Source organism: Colletes gigas, unplaced genomic scaffold, assembly GCF_013123115.1.
Source record: "Colletes gigas isolate AHSC1104 unplaced genomic scaffold, ASM1312311v1 Colletes_gigas_Sc00013, whole genome shotgun sequence".
NCBI lineage: Eukaryota > Metazoa > Arthropoda > Insecta > Hymenoptera > Colletidae > Colletes > Colletes gigas.
The window spans coordinates 3,985,394-4,007,874 of NW_025106642.1; the positions used below are offsets into that span (position 1 = coordinate 3,985,394).

At 40.8% G+C, this 22,481-nt stretch overlaps 1 protein-coding gene across 1 annotated transcript in view; it reads left to right on the forward strand.

Moving 5' to 3' along the window:
- LOC122399432 (zinc finger protein 853) overlaps nucleotides 1-22,481 on the forward strand; it is a 116,481-nt gene that overhangs the window by 67,506 nt on the left and 26,494 nt on the right. Inside the window, exon 4 of the mRNA XM_043400110.1 lies at nucleotides 8,104-8,288. Coding sequence (XP_043256045.1) covers nucleotides 8,104-8,288 — 185 coding nt within the window. The remainder of the gene's footprint in view (nucleotides 1-8,103; nucleotides 8,289-22,481) is intronic.

Sequence of the window (22,481 nt, forward strand, 5' to 3'; positions counted from 1 at the left end):
TTCGACATTTCGAAATCGTGTGGCAGAAAGTTCGTGTTGCATGGAACGGGATTAAATGGAAATCTGATGGTACTAAGTCCGGTGGGCATGCAGGGTGTGATAAGACTTCTCATTCTGGTTCCATTTAACGTTTCACGAGTCACCGGTGCAACATGGGGCCCAACATCATTTCGCCTCGTCGCGAATTTCGATAATATTTTATTCAATTTCTGAAGTTGTAGTCTGCTGTGACTTTGTCAAAAACTACAGACTACGCTATATATTTATAGCAATCATATCGAATGTGGCGTATGCTTTCAATGATGCATTTGTATATCCCAAACACAGTATTCCACATAATGGGTCAATAGTCGAATGTTTCTACTTAGTTTGTTCATATCGCTGTTACGCGTATACGACGTTGGTCTGTGATGAAAATTGACGCGTAACAAATGTGTCACGTGTGCTAGTGGACGTATTAACCCCTTGTCGTACGATGACGAACCTGACTCGTCACAAGTTTCACAAATCATTAGGCTACCTGTCAAGTCCTGTATTTTAAAATGAACACATTTTCACACTCACGAGGTATTCGTAAAACGAATCTACTTTTCTCATGACCATTCCACGTACTAACGAACAAAATTAAACAGTGTACGTTTAAAAAATTACTTGATATTGAATCGTACGTCAAGGGGTTTCCTTCACTCCTTAGTGATCGTTGAAAGGGAGATACTTTAATATGTAGCGTTTCTAGTACTACATGAATGTCAACATAAAAGAACAAAAACGCAATATCGTTCGCAGAATTGGGATATATTCGAAATTTTTGCACCCTTTCAATACGATTCGCTGCTTGCGGATAAAGCTTCAAGTTTCCAGATCGTAGATATCGATGATGGATTTATGAAACGGGCTTGTATCGCGTGGAAAAACAATTCGTCTCGAATTCTTGCCTAGTTGGGGTGGGGAAAAAATCATGAAAAAAAGTGATCATCGAGCAGAGAGGAGGCGAATCTCGCGCCGGACAAATATCATCGGGATGTACAAACACATTCCAGCCGATGAAGCGCGGCAGCGTCCTCATCCCCGAGTTTTTACCCGGCAACTATGTATTTGCACTCCCCTGGTTCGCGAAATTCAAGGTATCGCTCGTATGAATAGCTCGTACGAGTGACATAAAGCGCGGCGAGGAGAGGAAAGAGGCGGGGTCATCGGAACGAGCGGGACACACGTGCGTGTGAGTGCGTGCAATTTAATGATTTCCAGCCCGGAATTTCGATGACGGGAACTGGGAATGGGGCGGGAAAATGCAAAGAGAGAGGGATGGAGAGTGTTGTGCGTATGTGTGCGTGTGTGTGTGCGAGAGTGAGAGAAAGAGGGGCACGCCGACGATACGGGAAAGAGACCGCCTAAGCGCGTGCAACGGCGGGTTGGTCAGGGCCGGCTTGTTGCACACGCGCAAAATCTCGCGCGCGCGCGGGCGGGCGGGCGCGGGGGGAGGGAAACAAAGAAGAGAAATCGAGCGAGAGGCCGGGTAAAGAACGGTGGAAGCAAAGCGGACAGGAGAAACCGAGAGAGACGGAACCGGGAGGAGAGCGTGCTCGAGCGAGCGAGAGACAGGACGTAAATTTTCTAGCGGTGCGTTCATTTGTTCGTTGAACGAAATGCGAATGCATTATACATGGATTGCAGGGGACATTAATTTTCTGCCGTGGACGTGTAGTGGGCCGTGGAGGGCCGCTGGGTGGTCGCCATTTCCACGGACGAGGCAAGAGGGTTGCGAAAGGGAGGGATGTGTGTGTGGACGGGCATCGAAGAGACCCGCGACGGAAAGAGGGGTGGGGGGAAGAGGGGCGAGGGGACGAGGGTGTGCGCCGCGATAGAAAACCCCCGGGAGAGGAAGAGGCGAGTCCAAATTGTTTCGTCCTCGCGCGTCCAACCACGTGCCAGGCTCTTTCCGGGCTCTCTCTCTACCTACTTTTCGCCCGGTGATTTTGACGAGTGGACGACGAGGCGCACGCGGCGCGTAAAAATACCGGGGGGAAAAACTGGCGACGCTTGCCGGGCTTCCGGCGAACCGACAGCGAAGAGAGACGGACGGAGCGGTGCCGGGGAACCGCGCCGCTGACAAATAATCAAATATATCGCCACTCTCATTTGATATTCCAAGCTAGTGCAGGTGATGAATGTAATGACGTTATACACCGGCCGGGAATTACGGTCGTCGAGCGAAATTTAATGTCGATGCATGTTTAGCGTCGTCACGAGAGATACACGGAAAGGCATTAAACCGGCTGAAAGGGGGAGGGTGGAAAAAGAGCATCGGGTCACGAATGTGTCCACTAAAACGCAATCGATCCGTTCGGCCGCGCTCTCGGGAGAAAGAAGGAGAGTCTCGGTCGAATATTCGGTACCGATTAACCGGCAATTCCGTTTCTCCGCGAATAATAAAAAAAAAGAAAAAAACCCGGTAACGAAGAGCGGATCGTTTTGGTACTTGGGGGGTCTTTGCAAAAATATTAACGAGACGTTTATACGAGTTTGAAGTCTTCATTAATGTCGGGGGAACTTGGGGTATCGCGGTTGACATGTTCATTCTTGAGAATAGAGAATGGTAACGGGAATACAACATTCTTATTTATATATTGCTAATAAACAACTGTGAAACTTTATCTATCGTTTTGTATAATTTTATGCGTAGTAGGAGCTGGAACGATAAGAAGAGGTTCGTAGCCATTACATTAATATGGGATATTATGGGAGAATATGGACGGTATGGGTTTAATTGTATACCGATAGAAATTTAATACGGGATAAATTTTACTATCGTCATTTACCAATCATCTATATCTTTCTATATACACATGCAAAAGTTCCGTGCACTAATCGATCTTTAAAATAAATGAATATCTTCTTCTGGTCGCGTTCGAATTTTAGATCAAAATTATAATTATATTTCTTTCCTCAACTTATACTTCATCACACCTGCCATATCGTAAAGACATTTTTGTAAACTTTTCTTCACGAGTGTCTTTGTTACGAGCAATTTTCACGCATGCAAGTGTCTTTCTTTTGCATACAATATCGTAACAAACCACGAAATGCCAAAATAATAAATAAAAATTGCATATTGGATCATAGAGAACTTGCATGGAAAATATAATATTTTCAAATACAAAGCATTAAAAAACTTTCTTTTTATACGACTCATTTTGTTTGACATCATAAAAATACTACGTTAGCTTTGTTAGAACTCGAAAATTTAATACAAAACTACATACTTGAGAAAATAAACTTGCACCTATGAATACAAATTTGAAAAGTATTATTAACAACTTAGCGAAGTTATCCCGATAAAAATGAGCCCGAATCTTCTTCGAACCACTTTTAATCACATGTAGTTTAAATTTGTTAGAAATTATTTAAATAACCGCGTGAAACGCGTCGTATTTGGGCTCGTTGTCATCGACAGAATCTGGCCAAAATCGTCGGTAATGCTCTTACAAAGTTACAAGCGAGAAATATAAAAAGTTCAATTTCCATTAAGGTCTCGTCGCCGGAGACCGGCTGGAAAAGCGTAAATGGTAGCGATAATTTCATTAAATACGATGATAATTTCATCCGACCGAAGAATTATAATTTCATAGAATCGAGAAGTACCCGTATCGAGCGGACACTCGATACATCGCACGGTTCGGTTAATGAACACGCTCCGTAGCAATAATTTAAAGCCCCTCCGTGTCGTTTGAAGAAAGCATCGTTGACAAATTAATTAACAGGAATACGGCGCGCGACACCGGGACACGGCGCGCGTTAAAACGCGCGTGTTCCAAGTAGATGCAAACACGATAAAGTTTTACGCGTGTACACGGAGAGCCGCCTAAATAAACGCCAATCATAAAATGGTGTCTGGTGGCGCCTGTAAAAATGATAAAGTAAAGCTCGTAAAAGTAATAGTTTACGTATTGGCTATAACTTTTGCCACGCGTTCCGCGCCGCCTTCCGATCTTCCCTTCTTCTCTTTCCCGCCGCGGCGTTTCCACCGCGTACGGGACGCTTTTGCATTCATGTATTCATCGCGCGGACACAATGCGATAAATAATTTTTACGCCACCCCATCCCCGATGGCGTTAATTCGCCATTGAAACGAGTAATGAGAATATTACAAGCGTCGTGGTTATCTCACGGCGGTGGAGACGGGGCCTTATTCCCAAGAAATTTCCGACATTTTTCTTTGTTCGATCCCGCGCCGGCTATATAATTTTCCACGACGATTCCGCACCTTTCCGTACGACACTAAAATATTCTTCCGCCACTACCGCGATTGGAAATATTACTGAGTCTGCGTTTTGAAATTTATGAAACATTTTGCGGTATGTCTCTACAAGGTATCTTAATCAGTATGTAATTTCTCAATTCTATCGCCTAAAGCACTTTTGGTATTGATTTTCAATCTTGGTACAGCTATATTTCAATCACTAAATCCTCACTGTAGACCATAAAATATACTATTATTATTTATCAATCATCTACAAGAAAAGCATATATTTTTAGCTGATTAACACTAGATTTACGGAAACAGTCAATTTTACGGGTGTCTGATTCCATATTTAAAATTGCAGAACGCGTAAATATGATTTTTCAACAACTTATGTTGAATTTGAATACATATTATAATTAAAAGAAAAATCTTATTGTAAGGTAATCGTCAACATGAAAGGTATCAATAAATATACATATGATCAATGCCCGTAAATCTAGTGTTAGAGAAGAAAAATGATTTTGATACATCAGAAAATGGCGGATCTAGAACGCTACGATGTTTATACGAACGAATGATCCAGAGCTTATTACCACTAATGAAAAATGGCAGTATAAAAAGTACTAAAAGCATTAATCTTGTTTAATCTATGAAATTGCATGATTAATATTTCAAGGCCTTCGATCGGAACACCCAAGTAGATACACATTTGAGTAAAACCTGTAATACGCGAGTGTGTACTATGATGCACGTTCAAAATAAATGCAACAAATATAGCCCAGAAAAGCGCTATTTATATGAAATAAACGTTTCGACTCTTAATTTGAGTCTATTTTGATAAATATAATTGTTTATACTTAGAAATGTGCACGTAATTAAATTGTAGGAGAATCTTTTTGTTATAGAATTTAATTACTTGTATATTTTTAATTATAAACAATCACGTTTTCTGGAGTGAAGGGAACCTACTTGTTTAGACTATATTTGTTTTAAAGAAACTGTACCACTGGTATTATAGAAGGTATCTAATCGTTTGAAAATTATCGACTCAAAAATTAGAAAAGCTCCGATAAAATTAGCCACTTTGCAAAAAGGTCCCTCAAATTGATAGAAAACAAACGAACGAGTTACTTTCCGATCGTTCGGCATCCGGAGTTTGCAATTCCATTTAACGTAAATCCTCTTAAGGATTTTGTTTCCTTCGCCGTCGACTCGCAGGAATAACAACGAGAGATATCGAGAGAAAAAAAAAAGAAACGCGGTTGATCTCGAATTATTTTTATTAAATCCCCGACCGGTCTGAATAAAAGATGAGCCTCGCCGATCGGGGATTCAGGAAGTAGCGGAAAGAAGAAAAAGCAAGGAGAAACAAAAAGAACAAGCGCCCCGGGTAAAAAGGACTGGGGAAGAATGTCGATATTAATAAAAGTTAGATTGAGCCAATCGCTGGCAGGAATTAGAGGGTAAATGGAAAAAATGCAATAAAAATTGCGAGCTAGTCTCTTACGGAAGAAACGAATTGATTACAAGAGGTTACGAAAGATATTGCCCCGACGGTGTCATAATTATAAATATTAATCAAACAGTAAAATAATCGTGAAAGGGAAAAAAATTTATACAGGGTGTTCAGCCACCCCTCGGAAAAATTTTAATAGGAGATTCTTGGGGCCAAAATAAGACGAAAATCAAGAATACTAATTTATTGATGGAGGCTTCGTTAAAAAATTATTAACGTTTAAAGTTCCGCACGTAACTGAATTTTTTTCTCGAGAATGGGTAGGATTTCGGGGGTATGTATATTGGCCAAAAATGATTGTAATTGCCCCCTGCAACTAGAAATAATTTTTTCAGAACGATTTGTAATTTTTTAATTTTGTCGAAAAATTTCAATTTCTCGAATTTTTTTCTAGAAAATGAGTAGGATTTCGAGGGTATGTCTATCCACCAAAAATGATTGTAATTGACCCCCGCAAACAACAAAATTTTTTCCAGAACGATTTGAAATTTTTTTATCGTTGTAAAATTTCACACCTTCTCGAATTTTTTTCTAGACAATGAGTAGGATTTCGGGGGTATGTATATTGGCCGAAAATGATTGTAATTGCCCCCTGCAACAAGAAATAATTTTTCCAGAACGATCTGAAATTTTTTAATTTTGTCGAAAAATTTCACTTTCTCGAATTTTTTTCTAGAAAATGGATAGGATTTCGAGGGTATGTCTATTGACCAATAATGATTGTAATTGACCCCTGAAACTGAAAATAATTTTTTCAGAACGATTGAAAATTTTTTTTTTTCAGGGTAACCAGACAGTTATGGTCAGACATTATATCTTTAATAATGAATTTTTTCTCGAAAGTAAGTAGGATTTCGAGTATATGTGTATCGACCAAAAATGATTGTAATTGACCCCCGCAACCAAAAATAATTTTTTCACGATGATTTGAAATTTTTAAGTTAATTGTTTATTAACTTTTTAACGAGGCCTCAATCGAGAAATTGATATTCCTGATTTTCGTCTTATTTTGGCTTCCAGGGGTGGCCGAACACCCTGTATAAGTGCATTATAATTGCATTAATCCTTGTCTTCGATAAATGTTACAAAAATTAAGTAGCTTTTCGTCCAAGTGAATTTGCGATGAATATTTCAATTAAAAAATTCGTGGATCAGAAATAGCTGTTAAATGGCTGTACTACACATTTCCATAAAAGTGGTCGTTACGCTTGATGCGAGAAGTAATGTTAAGGATTATTAATAAAAGATGGAGAGATAGAGAGCACCGGAGGAGCAAATTCTCATTCATCGTTTTTTAAACGAGGTCGTGCGTTACGGGGCTGTTAAAACAGCGACTCTAATGGCCGTTTTAAAACGAGTGGCATTTTTTATGCTCGCCCCTAAATCTGGACGGCTGATACCTGTTGCTCGTGGCCGGAAAAAAAAGTATCAGCCTCTGTCTCGCGTACGCTGTTCGTATTTCCGTCGCGGTCGGAATCAATAATCGCCTGGTATCATTAATCGGCCTGTTGCATAAAATATACAAAATGTCCAAAGGGCGATAAAAACTAATAATTTCATGCAATTTTCAGAGACGAAAATCGTGTTCTCGTGACGTTATACCACGATTAAATACGGAATAAAAATAATATACCTCGAATCGGATTACTCTCGACTTTGAATTCTAACAAATTTTTCGTTTTAAAATTCAAACCAAAATCAAATAAAAAATTACATTTCAACGTTATAACTATTTTTTAAATATTTTAAATTTTAAATTAGTCTAATAAATAAATTCAAATCTACGTAAAGTAATTTAAGGGGGAAACTACTGTGAGGGCCGAAAATAAATGAGATTTTCAAGAATTTTTTGGGGGGTAACTCTGAAACTTTTTCTAATAAATATTCAATGGGTTCGAAAGAAGATTCTTTGAACTACTTCTTGTAAAAATTTCGTACGAAAATATTAATTATTGTAGACATAATGGTAACCAGCGTGAGGGGCCTCCAAAAATTTATTGAAAATAAATCGAAAATTCTAAAACAAGAAATCATGCAATTTTCTTCAACCGTAAGCCAGTAGCTTTGATCAGACGTAAGGATTTACAAAAACAATAATTTATTATAAAATGGTGGAACTTTGAAGAAAAGATTTCAAAAACCCGTAAAAAAGTGAATGTTTCTTTGAAAATTCCGTAAATTTTGAGTAAATCGGATGAAAATTGGTATCGAGTCGTTCGGTTTGATATGTCGCCGATGTGCAAGCAAGCCCGGAGTTCCTTCAGGCACGATCGTCCGTTGCCAGGACGATAGATCATGCTCGATCCCGGCGATTTGTTGACGGTATCCACTTTTCTGGTTGCAGGTGAACGACCATACAAGTGCCATCTACCGGATTGCGGGCGGGCGTTCATTCAGCTATCGAATTTGCAGCAGCACCTTCGAAATCACGACGCCCAGGTGGAACGGGCGAAGAACCGGCCGTTCCATTGCAACATCTGCGGCAAAGGCTTCGCCACAGAATCCAGCCTTCGTACCCACACGTCGAAGGTCAGTCATGTATGTACCAAATCCGACGTCCAACAACACCAACAACAACGACAACAGGCATTTTGGCTACTTAACGCGGTGCTCGCACACGATAATAATAGAACCACGGTCGGAATGATCCGGAGAATCGGGTCTCTAGAATCAATCGGACGGTTGTACACGTGCGATGTAACTCGTACATACATATATATATATATATACATATATATATATATATTTATATACGTATACGTATCTTATACATTATCATACCGTAATTCGCCAATCTCCGCTAAACGCTCTTCTTACCGGACGAACATTTATATGCCTAATAACTTACACATATTGTTTCTTTCGCGGCACGGAACAACGCGTTTCTCTGAATGCACACATGGTGGCGGGTCATGCTTCTGTCCTAACTGATCTATAGATTCATTCCTCTCTATTTTAACGATTAGGTTCCATTCTACTCTATTTTTTTTTTTTTACTCTCGACAATCGTTCATAGAGATTCGTTTAAACGACAAGGACCATCGACAGGCTAAATCTCGACTTTCTGCGGGTGGACGACTCGATGCACGATGCGCCTCTGTCTCTTGATCGTTGCTCTCTATTCTCACGAGATGTATCGTCGAAGAGATCGGCGTCGAAACCGTGCAGAGAGTTCCGCTCCCGGTCCCGCCAAGTGCCCACGCAACGCAAAAAAAAAAACACCCAGAGTCCCCCCCCCGCGGTGTATCGTGAACAATAGACAGAGAGATCCTAACGGTAGCTTAGATCGTTCTGCTGGGCTCCTCGTAAGACTAACGCTTCTGACTGCTTTGGTTGTGGTTTTACTCACCGACGAGCCGCTACGAACTTTGAACCCGCGGGCCAGTTCTCGTTGTCGCGAACGATGGACCGTTCAACGCGTCCCCGGGTGTCGTCTGAAAATCGCCGAGGGATAACGGAGAGTCGGAGAGATCCAGCCGGGAGTCTTCGACAGGACGAGGCAACGGAACCACGATGACTCGAAGAATTCCCCCAGTCGCTGAGGATCAACCGGGACAATCGGTGCTCGTTGACGCGTCTACTGCACGCGGAATACAAAGCGCGAAGGAGGGGGGGAGAAGAGTCGCGACGAACCCGACGTGGACGGCGGATAGAAATCGAGGGGGAAAAAAAATGAAATCGACCGATCTGGGAAAAAGATCGCTTTAGGTACCCGCGAGAGGCTTAATCGAATTCACCCCTGGCGGTGAATCGCGGCGCGCACCGATTACCAGAGGAATCTTGTACCGTGGGGTAGTTTTTTGCCGTGGAACTCGGCCGGCCAACTGAATTTCTCAACCCTTTCGCCGCGCCGGGCACATGCCTCGACGAAAAAACGTGGGAAGGCATCTGTCGAGCCGTCCGTGAGTCGGTCTTTTCTCTTGTTTCTCCTCGCTATCTTCTCGCTTCGCGCTTCTTTCGTCGCGCTGAAAAACCCATCGGGGGCTTTTTCTTTTTTTTTCCATCCCGGCCAATTAGACCAGGCATGTTGCGTAACCAGTCGTAAACTAACGTCTCCCCCTGCGCGAGCAACGTCCGGATAGAGGAAGGGGTACAGCCACGAACGAAACGTCGATGACTAAAATTTTTACGCGAATTCGGATCGAAATTTTGTCTTCGCGCCGCAGGGAGTTTCCTCCGGGCGTATCAGGTGCGCCACACGTCGCCTCCTCACGGAACGATAAATATCGTTCTTTCGGCGCCTCCGCTGATCGGGATCCTTTTAATTGAAAGCTAATCCGCGGCTGAAGCGTTACCGAGCTTCCACCCTCGACCCATCTCGCGCGTTCTCGATAAATCTCGAGGAGACTTTTCACCTACGCCGACGGAACGGCTGGGTATCCGGCTCTGTCGCGAAATTAGCGGCGTTTAATGAAATAACAAGGGCCCGAGAGTTCGAGGCGGGTATCGTCGCGGGGTGAGACGGTTCGAGTTAAAAGTGGCGGAGCGCGTCTTTGCGAAGCGCGATCGAGTCGCGGATAAAAAGAAACCCAAAAGGAGGATGAAGAAGACGGGGAAGAAGAGGAGGAATAAGGACGAGAGCGAGAACAGGAACGCGACGAGAGAGGTTCTCGCGACGGAAGAGCAGCGCGGAGAAGTAATTAAAGCCGCCAGCGCGACAGAAACAGAGTCCGTCCGACCGGTGAAAATAAAATAAAACGAAACGAAACAAATGGAGGGAGATCGTAGAGAGAGAGAGAGAGAGAGAGAGATAGAAAGCTCGAGCCCATCTTGCGCGGCTAATCGAATTTTCGCCGGGGCAGATTTCTTGAAATTGTTTTCGCTATTCCAGGCTATCTACTAGCCCCGTCCCTTCTCCGTCGGCCTGATAGCTAATGGATCGTTGTTTAAAAAGAAATAAAGAACCGAGGACGGAGCAACACACCGGGGGTCGAGGAAGAGCGAGAGAAAGGGGAAATTGAAAGAGTTATACGCTGGGTCGAGGCCTGGCGTGTCGACGAAACATTATCCCGGCCGGGAAAGACAATACGCTTCGAGTACAATATTATAATAGGCCGGAGCGTAAATGTATTATAGAGAACGATCGGTAGCCAGCCATAGAAACTTGCGTTTCCTACCCGTACACGCTTCCCTCGTGCGTCTTACGAACTGTTACCCCCCCAACCCACCACACTTTGCTTTGTTCCGCCACGGTATGACGTTTCTTCGAATCCTCGTGATGCTTTGCGTTCAACACTTTCGCGCTGAACGGTCGACCGTTCGATAGACAAGAGGATGGACGTTCGATCGGAGAGAGAATCGCTCGCGAAGACGGCTAAGTCATCTCTGACGCGCGATAACGCTTGATTCCCGCTAGGCTACGACGATCCACGGGGAAAAGATCGTCACGTTGCTTTGGACGCTCCCTCGCGATACGCGATCCTTGGCTACGATCCTGCGAAGCGTCCATGTTCGATTCCAATATTCTCCAGGACTTTTTACGCTATGAAGAGCGAATAATTAATAAGCAAATCGATGAACGTAAACTGTATGGTGTGCACTGTTTTAGTTACGATGAATTATCTTTAATAGCAAAAAAAAAGGTTTTTTTCTCATCGTCTCCAATTTTGTTTATTCGCGTATCTCTGAATGCAATGATACTATCGCTGCTGGAATAGTTTTTGACCGCGATTATACAATGAAACGACCTTCTAATCGAACTGATTAATCGACAATACGGATTTGTATCGCTCGTGGGACCAATTCATGCTACTCCTGCTACGTTACGTCCGCTGAAACGCTGGACGACGTTGGCGTTACAATGTGTCTAAGCGCGCTGAATTGTTGGGCCACTAATCTACGTGTACGTAGTCGTTATGAAGTTGCACTGTCAACAGTTCCCTGACATTTAAAATCTATAATAGATTATCGATCGAAAAATGATTTATTTATTCGATCCGTTGTTAATCGTTTCAAGAGTCTTCAACCTGTCGTTTGGGATTCTTTCAAAATGATACACTATAAAACAATAGTATGAGCCTTTTAGAAAAGGAAGAGATTAATTTCTATTTAATCACAAGTGTTTATTGAGGGTAGTTTATTTATATAAACAATACACGACAAGTATCTAACAGTTTCGTAACTTTCGAAATTTGTAATAAATTCCCAATTCAGTGAAGAATTCAAGAAGATGTATAAAATATGCATCTGTATGCAAGATTCTCCATTTTCTTTAACACATTCCCCATATTATGGTTGTCGAAATACGTGTAACGTATTTGCACGCGAACCATTTAAATAAAATATGCGTAATATTAATTGCACGTATCGGGATTCATCCTCAAAGCACAATAATACGTGTTTAATAAATAATAATTTGTTCATAGAATCGACGATCTATTATAAATATTAAATGTCACAAAGATATCGATACAATATCGTTGCACCGGGGCGAGATATTTCAAAAGGTTTCAGCTGCTCCATTGTGAAGGAGAAGGGGGTAGCATGAACTGAGCCATTTGATGTTTCGCGCGGCTCGAATCAGTGCCACTGAATGTATCACCGGGAGAAAGAAAACTCAGATCTGGAAGGAACAAGCGAGTTATATCGGCTCGAACGTTCCAGACAGCGTTCATAAAGCCTATAAATACGCAAATATTACTCAACGAAATGTCCGCATTCTCCTTAACCCTGGAACTGATTTCTTTCTCTTTGAACAACACGTTCTACGAGTGTCCGTTGAGCAACTAGTGGGAATCAAGATTAAATGTTGCAAAAGAGCTCCGGGGGATTTCTTGCCTGTGTGGCGCACACGAAACCTTGTTTTATGGAGCTTCTTTAAAATTTAACACGATCGATCGAAATCATTTGCACGCGATGTTTTTCGCGTATTCGATATTTGGCGGTCTGTTTAGGATAGTGGCTCCACCTGTATCGAGGATATTTTTATTAACAACAAATTCATTGCCAAGCTTCTCTCGTTATATTTATTGAGGTCCACGAACTCGAAACATTATTTTTATTACTTTTTTTTTGTTGTTAATATAATTTAAACCGTTATGTGCATAAATTAGTCGTTGATTACAGAGAACTATTAACATTTAACCCATTTGCATCATCGCTCTACTTAAGCTTCCGCATCGAAACATCAGCGACGTTCAACTGACGATAGTAAACAGCGGAATATTCCGCGCTTGGTGATAGTAGACAGTCGCGGCTCGCGGAATATTCCGCGCTTGGATGCAAATGGGTTAATGTCACTTTCAAATTTTATGTCTCTGATAAAAGAGATCTAAGAAGCTTTTTCAAAATGTCGAATACGCGGAAAACGAGGTTTCGCGGGCGGCAACGGGTGACGAAAAAGCGACGGAAAATTCCGAGGGGAAGGTGAAAAATTTCGTAGCACCGTGAACTCGTAGGTGGCTGGTTTCTTCGCTGCTTTCTCCGCCGCGTCTTACCCACTTTCGCGTGGCGCGGAGCCTTCGTATTTATCTCTAGTTTAGCGGTACAAGGGTTGAATGTCGTGCAACACGATACACAACCCCTTCTGCTGGTGGACTTTCTCGTACCTTCGACCTTCTTCCGACTCACCTCCGGGGCCCTCCCCATCGAGCCCCTCTACCCTCTTCTTAATTGCCCGAGCGCGGAGCTCGGTAAAAACTCGTTAGCCATTAGATTTATTTTTCCTCGCCACGGAGATTCGTTCCGTGTTCTAAAAACCACGCGCGCTACTTTCTTGCCACTTTTACGCATTTTCCGACCAAGTGAAAAAGAAAGGATAATGGTACAAAATAGCCAGTTTTTTTTTTTACCATACTGCCGACGCAAACAATCCAAAACACACTGTTCGGTCGAAAAGTTTTCAAAAATTATTTTCAAATTTTCGAATATCATAATTTACACTGGATTTACGGAGCCCGTCAATTTGATGTCAGATTCCATATTTAGAATTGCAGAACGCGTAAATATCATTTTTCAACAACTTATGTTGAATTTGTTTGATGCAATTGCATGAATACATATTCTAATTGAAAGAAAAATCGTATTTTGAGGAAATCGTCAATATGAAAGGTATCAATAAATATACATAGGTGCGATCAGTGCCCGTAAATCTAGTGTTAACGTGCGTTATCGAAATAATCATAGAAATTTGCAGGTAAGTTCCTGATAAATTGGCGCTGAACCGAAAGATCATAAAATTATTGCCACGCGGAACGACAACCGACAATCCATTCGCAGACTTTATATTTGTACGCATGATAGGCCCGTGAATAAAGTAAAATTATTGTAGAACATCAACGATTGAATTTGCAATGATACATTATTTATCTGTGAAGTATAACCATTATTGTTAGGTATGTCAGCCTGAATGTCTGAATCACGGTTCTAAAGTCTACTAATCACTACTAACCTGATGTAAGCTTTAGAGTTTATGATCGTAGAAAGAGTTCATTTTGTATTTATGAAAGAATCTAATATGACGAATACTTGTCGAATCACAAAACAGTATCTATTGAAATGATTTTGTTTGCACATTTCGTTGCTATGTAATCGAAAAATATTAAAAAGCTAGAAGTCTCCAAACATCAGTCGAAGATCGTATTATACGAAGTGACCAGAATTTATACGTAACTAGATCAAATCGTACAGAACTCATATTTTTGTTGTTACCCTATACTTAAACGTTCCATGTTCTCTGCAATACATTATCATTCATAACTTTCTTCATTTGCATACTGATTATAGTGATTATACATTTTCTATTCCTAGTTTCTAATACGATTGAATATCTTTTCTTACTATTTTCCTTTCGTCCTGTTATCTATATATACATTTATTTTCCTTTTTCTTTCGTTCGTTAAATAAATAAATTTTTATATAGAAAAGCTTTTACTTAAAGCAGATACTTTCGATGCCTAACAAAACTAATCCACTTTTTTATTTGTCGAACAACTTTATTTAGTAATTTTGCAATGTAGTGACATTTAGCAACTTTGATTGTTCGATTCCATTCATTTCGTTTTATATATTTTAAAAAGGAAAAATTTCTAAATTTGACGCTTTCTTGAAAACTGCTGATCGATTTTTTTTTTGGTGACAAAGTAAAGTGATAGTTTTAAGCTACAGAATTATCTAGAAAAGCAAAATTGAACGAAGTATAGCAAATAGGTTGAAAAGGTGGTTTAAAGAATAGGGCTGTTTGCAACCTAGCTCAATTTAAACCTGACTTATAATTTTAATTGAACATAAAATGTAATATTATGGAAAATAGAATAGTATAAAGCAACGAGCTGCATAGTTAAAGTTGTAGGAATCTATGGAATATAGTTATAATAACAGACACTTAGAAAAAGGAGGCTTGAAATTTAGTAGGTGCAGACAGATTTAGATACAACTTGGTGATTGGAGCATTATCGGTGCATAAGGATAAGAAAATAGCAAATTGAATAAAAAACATTGAGGCAAGGACCTCGTAAACAAACCCACGGAAACGAAGAACCAATCTTGGCCAGCCAAAACTATGAAACAGAGGTGCAATGAGGCCGAATTTACACAAAAGCAATAAGCAGAGACACGAATTTTGGATATGCCAAATAAATGATGATAATTGAGAAGAAAAACAACGACCGTCCAACCGCATCGCAATGATCGAACAAAGAAAGTACCAAGTTTGAAATGAGTTGAAAAAATACTGCTCGAAGGATACAAAAGATGCGAACGAATCTGTCTGACTTGTAACGAGAAGTTGAACGCACGAATACGAGAAAACGATCGCACTTTGAGCGCATAAAAGTTGATTAGAAATTTTCGTTGAATTGGGTTCTCGTGATTTGAGTTTATATACACGTGGGACGTATCAGCCCGAAACAAGCATCTGGATATTGCGCCTAACGTAAATTAAAATGGCGTTTCTGAATTCCAAGTCGTAACGTATTGGTCTATAAATTATTGTAATTACCACGTAGAAGTTCATCCTTTTAACGTCTCACTAATTGAAACACAAAGACACACTCGGTTTGTTAAACGCCACGAGATGTATATTGGCCGTGTCTAGTTGGCCAAACGGAAAACAGTTATTATCGGGCTATTCGTGCGGATACAAAGTCGGTGAACGTGGTTGTCGGTTCTTGCTCCCACGTAGGAATAATTTTATGGTTCTTTTAGTTTCGCTCGACTCCAACCTGCCAGACACTTAACTGCCGATTTCGTTAATTATTATTTCGCACGTGTATCACAATTCTCGGGGAAAGACAACGAAGATATAGTATTTCTCGGTTATATGAAATAGTTTTTTTTCACCGCTATGTGAAATGGAATATATACGCTTCTCCGATTATACATATGTAATTGAAGATGACTCGATTCGATTCGATATAACCAGCGACTACAACTCGTCTAATCAATGTGCATTAGTCGTTAATTAGTGAAATTTAATGGACTTTCTGGATGTCACACAACCGGAAGTCACACAGTGGAAGGGAGCGTTTCTATTCCACGAATCGAACTTTCTTATCTCTCAAAGACCAAAATCAATTTCATATAACTTGGAACTACAACTCGTGTAGGTAATTAATATACAATAGTCTTCGGTTATACGACATTATACCGGTTCGATTTTATATAACCGGTGACCGCTGTAAATTAATTCGATAAGCTTAGTCTTTGTAACATTCCCGTAAAAACAACGACTAAAATAATTATACATTTCGGACTCTTTTAGTACCCAATAGACGCATGTTCCGTGAAAGTTACATTCGGCATCGTGGACCAAAAATTGGCTATTTTCATTATCCTTCGATACGTGATCATCTAAATTTTCGCGGCACGCGCATAAAGCACCCGTCGAGTTCGCGAAAACCAAACGCTTGTTTTTATTATTCTTTGTGTCGAACGTGGGACGTTGGTTGGGCATTGCATCTGTTTTCTAAACGATATTTAACTGCCTCGAATTAATACAAATTGATCTCCATTTCATGCTGGTCTCTCTTTGTCGCAGTGTTCCAAGTACCCATGGCAACGATTAAAGGTAAAACGATCGGGTCAATAACGGGAGAGCCCATGGGAATTCCTTTCGGGTGTAATTTCAATTCGCTTGCAAAACTGTCGCCTTCCATTTTCCACGATGACAAATGTCGGCAATAACCGCGGTGGCTTGTCCGATCAGTTCACCGAAACAGGATGAAATTCGAAGGAAATTAGAAATAGGCGTTCCACGTGTCTGGTATCTGCAATTCGTTGATCGAATTAATCAGCCCCCCTCCCCACCCCCCTCGATCTTACGATCCGGTCTTAAGAGCCTCGATATACGCGCGATATAACGATTCCTGGTGTACGCGGCCTCGCTTTACGGCTTCGAAAACCACGATTCAAGGAGTCGTCCTTCGTTCGGGGCGCGTCGAACCATCGTGTGCACGCGATTTTTGCTTCTGCTCCCTGATTAAAACGGTCCCCTGTCCCCCTGCTCTACGTTACACGTATCCGCGCTAAAAACCTCCCTCGTCGGTAAACATCGTCGCCTGGCGTGGCTCCAGAAGGACTAACGCTCTTCGTCTCTTTGCTGGCGTTAAAATAGAAAAGTGGGACGGCCTTTTGTAGCGGAACGCCTCGTGAATCGGACACAGCTCTCCTCAAACTTCTTTTCCGTGTACACAACGGGGTCCGTTAATTCTTGCCGTTTCAGAAGAACGCCACGCACCAAACGCATCCTCTTCTGCTACTCTGCAAGCTCCTAGCTCTCACTCAGCCGAAATCAACGTTATTTATCACTTATAAAAGGTTATCAATTTGATAAACAGATCGTTATTTGCTAAATTTGTATCGTTGCATTTTCGTGTCCATTGTTTAACACGTTGACTACCATGCTATGTACACAGGGTGGAGATCGTAACAGCTGTTTGTTGAGGAAAAGTAAATCTGGAATGTAAAATTGTTTAAGAAAATTTTGAAAATTCAGGGGCATTGAAGTACAAATTATCCAACGTATCTGTCTTTTAGTATGTTATTATTTCTGTTTTCTGTCAATCTCAAAGCTATTCATTTTTGTCGTGTTGTCGAATCAGAGTCGTTTACTTTTTATCACGTTAAAGATTGCTCAAAATGTCTCCTTTCGTTTAAAAAAATGAATGATCGTCTAGTAATAGTATTATAGATACATAGTTAGAGTAAAAGTATTATCTCTACAAGCTCCTAATGCGAGTCGCGTATCAGTGTACTACCGGAAGCTATACCTTAGCCAATTGCGATAACTTGACACTAACTCAGTTAAAAAGTCTTAAGTCAACAAAATACAGATAATACCACTATATTAATATTTAGAGAAACCAACACAAGTAGCACTAACTAAAGGGTAGATACGATGATTTGTGCCACAGTGCTCATGTACTCAACAAATTTCTAAAATCGAATTTCTCGAAAATGGAGACTTTTATGAAAAGAAATTTATTTTATATTTTCGACTCACATGATGTCTCCCCCTTTTGACTTGTATCGGGATTTTTGGTACACCCTGTATATACAAAATATCCTACGCAATTGCGTCAAGTCACAATATTAAAATCAAAGAAAATTAAATGAGTAGAGGCTTTTCAATGATTTTAAGGTTATATCTATTTTTTTTTTTTAATTATCTTACATGATTTTTTAATCTTCAAAAAAATATATGATAAAACTGATTAAATTGAAAGGTATTTTAAATTCCATTTTTCTACTTTTTAGCCCGTATAAAAAAAAAAAATAGAGTTTCATATGATAAAATAAAGGTGATCCTAAAAGCTTTGGAAGAGCTTCCTAATAAAACTTTGGTCTATCTTCAATTTTTTTAATACTACGACTCTATTTGCTTGAAACACCCTTTGTATATACAAAGACACTAATATTTTCATTACTCTTCGATCGAATACCGAAAATGGTGTTGAAAAAGTCCGACTGTTTGAGAAATATCTACAGAAAGTTTCTATTCGAATTGGTTGAAAAAAATTAATGTAACAACATAGATTAGGGTAGAATCTACAACGAGGGCCAAGGTAAGTTTTATGGAATAGTCTTGGCAGTCAACGTGTTAAATAATATCGATTACACGTGGTCGCAATTCTTAAAATGCTATAATACTCCGTATGAATTTATTCATTGAATTGATGATCTATTATGAAGTTAACTTGTGAAGCTGCTGACAGTTCTTAATTCGTAACGTATTTAATGAATAGTTGTTTCATCATTGTATTGATAACCTACTTTAAACTTTAAATGTCACGGAGCAATTTCAGAGCATTGCCAGTTTACAGTAATTCATGCTAATCGTTGTACGTAGGTTACACATATCGATATTTATTATTTATCGCGTAAAGTTTCTAGCAGAATTACGTACAAGGTAAACGTTTATTTGCTGCGAGAAATTAAGTACAAGCAGTTGAATCGTTGTTTCTATGCTTGAACCCAACTTAGTATCATACATATTTAATAAATAATAGTTTACTTTGATTGATAACCTATTAGAAGCTTTAAATGCTATAAAAGTTAATTTATAGAACTGATAGGCACTCATATTTAAGTTAGCAAAATTTAAGTTTATCAAAATTGATTTTAAAAACCTAATGACACGTGCCAATTAGCGATTTAACCGCATGACAAATAGAAATCTGCCAAAGAAGAAGGGGATGCATTTGGTGCTCTTCGAACAGTAAGAATTAACCTTTTCAGGAATAATGGCACATAAGTGCACAATTGGTTTTGATATTATTCCAATCCTGCAGTGCACAATGACGCATACTTGCTTCAACTCAATATAAACACTCGATGATGCGTATTGAATTAATAATTGAATCGATAAGTCGTTAATTAATTCCAGCAATTTATTGGGTTCAAATATGAAAACGTACCAGCGATCGACGCAAAGTTAGTAATATCAAAAAGGTTAATTTGTCTTGCGAACAAAGATTTCGAAAATATAATAATTAAACAACGACAAGCACGAGAAAGAAAAGAAAAGAATAATACAGTATACTGAGGACTATAACTGAAAATATTATACTACAACAAATTGTTACAATCAATTAACGATTCATCGATTCGTTTAACATCAGAACTACCGACAAACATAGAGTATTTATTCATTTTGACTCCTTTGGTAGTTCTAGTGTCAAGAAATGGGACTTTCACATTTAATTCATTTATTCGTTATATAAACAATACGACAGTGAAATTGTGCACTGCAGGGTCGAATATCGAGATACGGAGTTGGCCATAAAAACTCTGAATAAATATTCAAAATTACATTTGAAAAGGATAATGGATGTTAATCGTGTACACGCATTTATTCTTTTACGTTCGTAAATATCCACGCGAGCGCGTTCTCTTTCTCTTTCTTTCTCTCTCTCCCCCACTCTCTCTCTCTCTCTGTTCCGACATTTTTTTTTTTCCGAACCGCGTCCCCCTGTGATATTAATTTTTTGCACAGACTCCGCCTCTGCGGGCCCCTTTTTACCGCTCGCCCTCTCTCGCCACTGTACATACTCTCGATCGTCGGTCGAGACCTAATGAAATCATTCCCGCGTCGATTCCGCGTCAGGGGCGGGAGATTTCTGCCTATTGTCCGTAACAGCCCTTCGTTTTTTTCCTCCCCCCCCTTGCTACTCCTAGTCGAACGAACTGCTATTGGCACAACACCCGGGAAAATCGCGTCCTCAACCCTTTTCTCGGGCAGTTTTTTTCCTTTTCAAACCCCCCCCCCCGGGTGCCTTTCCTCGCTACTCCGGGGTTTTGGACACGCATAACGCGCGGATTACCGGCGCGTGATACGTGAAAAAAAAGGAAAAGAAAAAAACGCCACCGGACCGAAATAATAGTCGATAGGCAGAGCATGAAAAGAGGGTGACGCGAGAAATCAAACAGTCGCGTCCAGTCGCGGATTATTTCGTCGTCGTGCACCAGCCGAGCGGTTTTTTCAAAACGATTCGTCGAACGAGTTATGGCTGTTGGGACGTCCACCTTCAGAGATGCGAAAAAAATGTCAGAATTACGTTTCGGTCGTTTCGCTGAGCCTCTTCGACGATCGTAAGCGAACGTTCGCCTCGCGCGTGGGACGTTTTCACGGAAATCGGGAACTTTCTTTCGGGGGAAAGGAACGGGATCAGAAAAACCTACTTGGTCTCTGAGACAGTTTATCTCAGGAACTGCTCGCGAAAACGCGACGCTGGCCAAGGGACCGAGGATAAAAGAGCAAAAGACGAATATCTTTCGCAGACTTCGTTTGTTGCACGAAGGTTGTCTGCCGGCGAGGCTCGCGGCCTCGTTGCGGCTAAAAGAGCCAAGGAAAGGAGACGGCGGGACAGAAAAAAGAGAGAAATAACGCGAAAAGAATTGCGTGCCGAGAGAACAACCTTCGATCTTTATCGCTTTTGCTCCAGAGAAAAGAGACTGTCCAAGGCAATTTTTACCGGGACTACGGAGGTGAGAATAAACGACTTTTTTAAGGCTGAGATTGAACTTGGAGGGACGCGAACCACGAACGGACACTGTTCGCAGAAAGGTCTCCATTTTTATTCGATCGTTTGCTCCGTGTGCTGATTACGTGGATACGGTCGAAGACTAGCGAGGAGAAACAAGGAATGTCCAAATATATTTGCAAAAGTTGCTTCTCGGATGATAGAAGTAAAATTTAAACAATTATAGTGTATTTAAATGAAGAACCAATTGTTCATCTTTCTGTTAGAGAAACCAGGAAGTAGAAAATTAAACGAATTACAAAATATGCAAAGTAGAAGCTGCGTAGGCAGAATAGTTGCTTAGGAATATGAGTTATTCGCGAAGGGAAAGCTGATGATAGATTGTTGTTAGGAATCGTGGAAAGTAAAATCTGAATGACAATGTTCTGTTCGAAATGTCAAAAGTAGAAGATTTATGTGTACACTAGAAATGTTTATGACTTATTATTAAAAAGTAATTAAAATTTTTTACCGTTAGAGGAATTAAAAATAGTCGATTCTCTCGAAGGATAATTCGAAATCTGAAGATATTTATTTTGTATTTTTTAACATCTCCCACGCAGACAAATAAAAAAATAGAGCTCCATTTTGTCCGTCGAAGGACGCTCATTTTCCCCCATTTCTGATCTTCAAACCGACAACGTTCTTCGTTCGCAATGTTCATCGTAAATCTGATAAAAATATGGACATTCCCTGTTCTTCCGCGACAGTCTTCTTTCTCGCACCAAGAGGTACACATTTCTATTGCAACCGACCCCCCAAGATGAGAGTACAATTACGTCCATGTGAATTCCTACGAGCCGATTAAAGATAGTCCCTTTTCCGCGAACACAAAATGGCTCCATCGAGCCCAGCGTCACGCATCGCTACGCGTATGCTCACACCCACTTCCTTTTTACGCCACTCCCTGGTCCTACTTTAAAGACACCGAGGAGCCTCGATCGGCTGAACCGGGCGATCGTGGCCGGGGCAAAAAAAAAAAAAGATCGATAGACGGGAAGAGGGCTCCGACGTTGGGAGAAACGATCGAATGGAAGCTACCGGGTTGCGCGCTGCCTCGGCGACGGAAGCTCGAATTCTCCCACAGCGAAAGGGGTCACTGCTACCGGGGTACAGGAGGCACGGGTGGCTCCAGAAGGGACCGAGGGACCAGGAAGCGTTGAATTGGGAATAGAGGCGCGGAGACCAGGCGGTCAGCGTACCGAGCCGAGCCGAGCAGAGAGATGTATCTGGTCACGGCGAATCATAAAGTCCCTCGGGGATT